The sequence below is a fragment of the Lactuca serriola genome, chromosome 3 (genome assembly GCF_051521515.1).
Source record: "Lactuca serriola cultivar US96UC23 chromosome 3, Lser_US96UC23_V15, whole genome shotgun sequence".
NCBI lineage: Eukaryota > Viridiplantae > Streptophyta > Magnoliopsida > Asterales > Asteraceae > Lactuca > Lactuca serriola.
The window spans coordinates 150183700-150185684 of NC_136410.1; the positions used below are offsets into that span (position 1 = coordinate 150183700).

The window sequence follows — 1985 nt, forward strand, 5'->3', positions numbered from 1 at the left end:
ACCTTTGTCTGCCCATTCTCCTGTGGATGCGCCACTGATGTGAACCGTTGGCTAATTCGTTTGCTAGTGCACCACTCCCTGAACGGGTTCTCAGGAAATTGCAGACCGTTGTCGCTGACAAGTATTTTGGGCGTACCGAATCTAGTCATGATGTTTTTCCATACAAATTTTATCATCTGCCTCCCGGATATGCATGCCAATGGTTCCACTTTGATCCACTTTATGAAGTAATCCACCGCAACCACGATGTACTTCAGCTTCCCGAGCGCCTCCGGGAACGGCCTAACAATATCTATTCCCCACTGATAAAACGGCCAAGGGCTAGATATGTTAGATAGTGGTACCGGAGGGCTTGCTTGAACTGGGGAAATGCTTGACACTCTCCACATTTCCTCATTAGTTCTGTCGTATCCTGATACGCGGTGGGCCAGTAAATCCCCATCCGGAGCACCTTCCCTGTTAGGGCGCGCACACCCTTGTGTGCCCCCGCCTGGCGCACATGTGCCTCTTGAAGTGCCTCCATTCCTTTGACATCATCTATGCACCTCCACCATGGCGTCGTGAACCCTTTTCGATATAGCTCCCTGTTTATTAGCGCGTATGAGGGTGCCTTTACGCGTATCTTCCTGGCCTCATCATGATCATCCGGCCGAACACCCCGTTGTAAGTATTCGACAAATGGGGTCATCCACATAGGTCCGGCGGTTGAGAGGGTGCTTACCTGTTGCTCATCTATGCTCCTTTCCTTAAGCACTTCCACCAAGACCTTCTTTGACAAGTGATCAAAGCATGTCGACGCTAATTTGCTTAGTGCATCCGCCCTTCTATTCTCGCTTCTCGGTATTTGCTTAATTACGAATCCCTTGAAAGATTGGATAAGTTGCTTTAGAATCTTTACATATTTCTCCATCCTTTGGTCCCGTGCTTCAAAACTCCCATTGATCTGATTCACGGCCATCCTCAAGTTCGCTAGGGCCGTTATAACTTCCGGCCCCATTTGTTTAGCCAGGCGCAACCCTGCGAGCAAAGCTTCGTATTCTGCCTCATTATTTGAGGTGTGGAAATTGAAACGAAGGGCGTAGGTGACCACTTCTCCTTCTGGGCTGGTCAGGATTAGGCGTGCTCGCAATCCCTCTCTACTGGATGCTCCATCAGTGTATAATGTCCACCCCCGACTGCTATCCGGAACTTCCTTCACCACCCAGATTCCTTCTTTAGCCAAGCCTCCTTCGCCCGGGATCTTGAGTAGGGAATCTGCTCATGCCTGCTCTTTGATGCTCGTCCTCGGGCGATAACTGATGTCATGCTCTCCCAACTCGATCGACCATTTCACTAGCCGACCCAACGTTTCTGGTTTGAGTAGTATTTGCTTGATGGGACAATTCGTGAGGACTTCGATTTGGTGTGCTTGAAAATAGCGCCTCAGACGTCGCGCAACGTAGATAAGCGCCAGTAGCAGCTTCTCTAAAGTAGGGTAATTGATTTCGGGGCCTTGCAGCGCTCGACTGAAAAAATACATCGGTTTCTGCTCCCCCTCCCTTTCTACCACCAATACGGAGGATATTGTCTCGTTAGAGGTCGAAAAGTACACTTACAGTGTTTCGCTTGGTATGGGGCTAGTCAATGTGGGCACTCTGTGTAGAGCCTCCTTGATCTTCTGGAATGTTGATTATGCCGCTAACGTCCACTAGAAATTGCTTTTCACGATGCAACCATTTAGCATATGGAAGTCTAGCATGGCTTTGTCAGCTGACTTTGAGATGAACCTACTGAGGGCTGTAAGTTTTCCATTCAAATCCTATGCGTCCCTGAGGCTGCTTGGGTGTGGTGTCTCCATGAACTCATCTACCTTGGTAGGCTGGTCTGGATGCCTGGTCTGGTAACATAGTACCCTAAGAATTGCCCTTCCTCTACTCAAAGCATACATTTGGCCGGGTTCAGTTTCATCTTGCCCTCTTCTAGTGTGCTGAAGGTTTCTTTGACAT

The 1985-nt window shown here is 49.1% G+C and overlaps 1 protein-coding gene across 1 annotated transcript; it reads right to left on the bottom strand.

Annotated features, from left to right (window-relative positions):
* Window positions 1-292: 292 nt before the first annotated feature.
* LOC145095792 (uncharacterized) lies at window positions 293-997 on the bottom strand. The gene has a single exon (XM_079033619.1). The coding sequence runs from the start codon at window positions 995-997 to the stop codon at window positions 293-295; it is 705 nt and encodes a 234-aa protein (XP_078889745.1).
* Window positions 998-1985: the final 988 nt, after the last annotated feature.

What these genes read in the sequence shown, in the direction of transcription:
- LOC145095792 (XM_079033619.1), bottom strand. Translation starts at nt 997, where the DNA reads ATGGGGCCGGAAGTTATAACGGCCCTAGCGAACTTGAGGATGGCCGTG.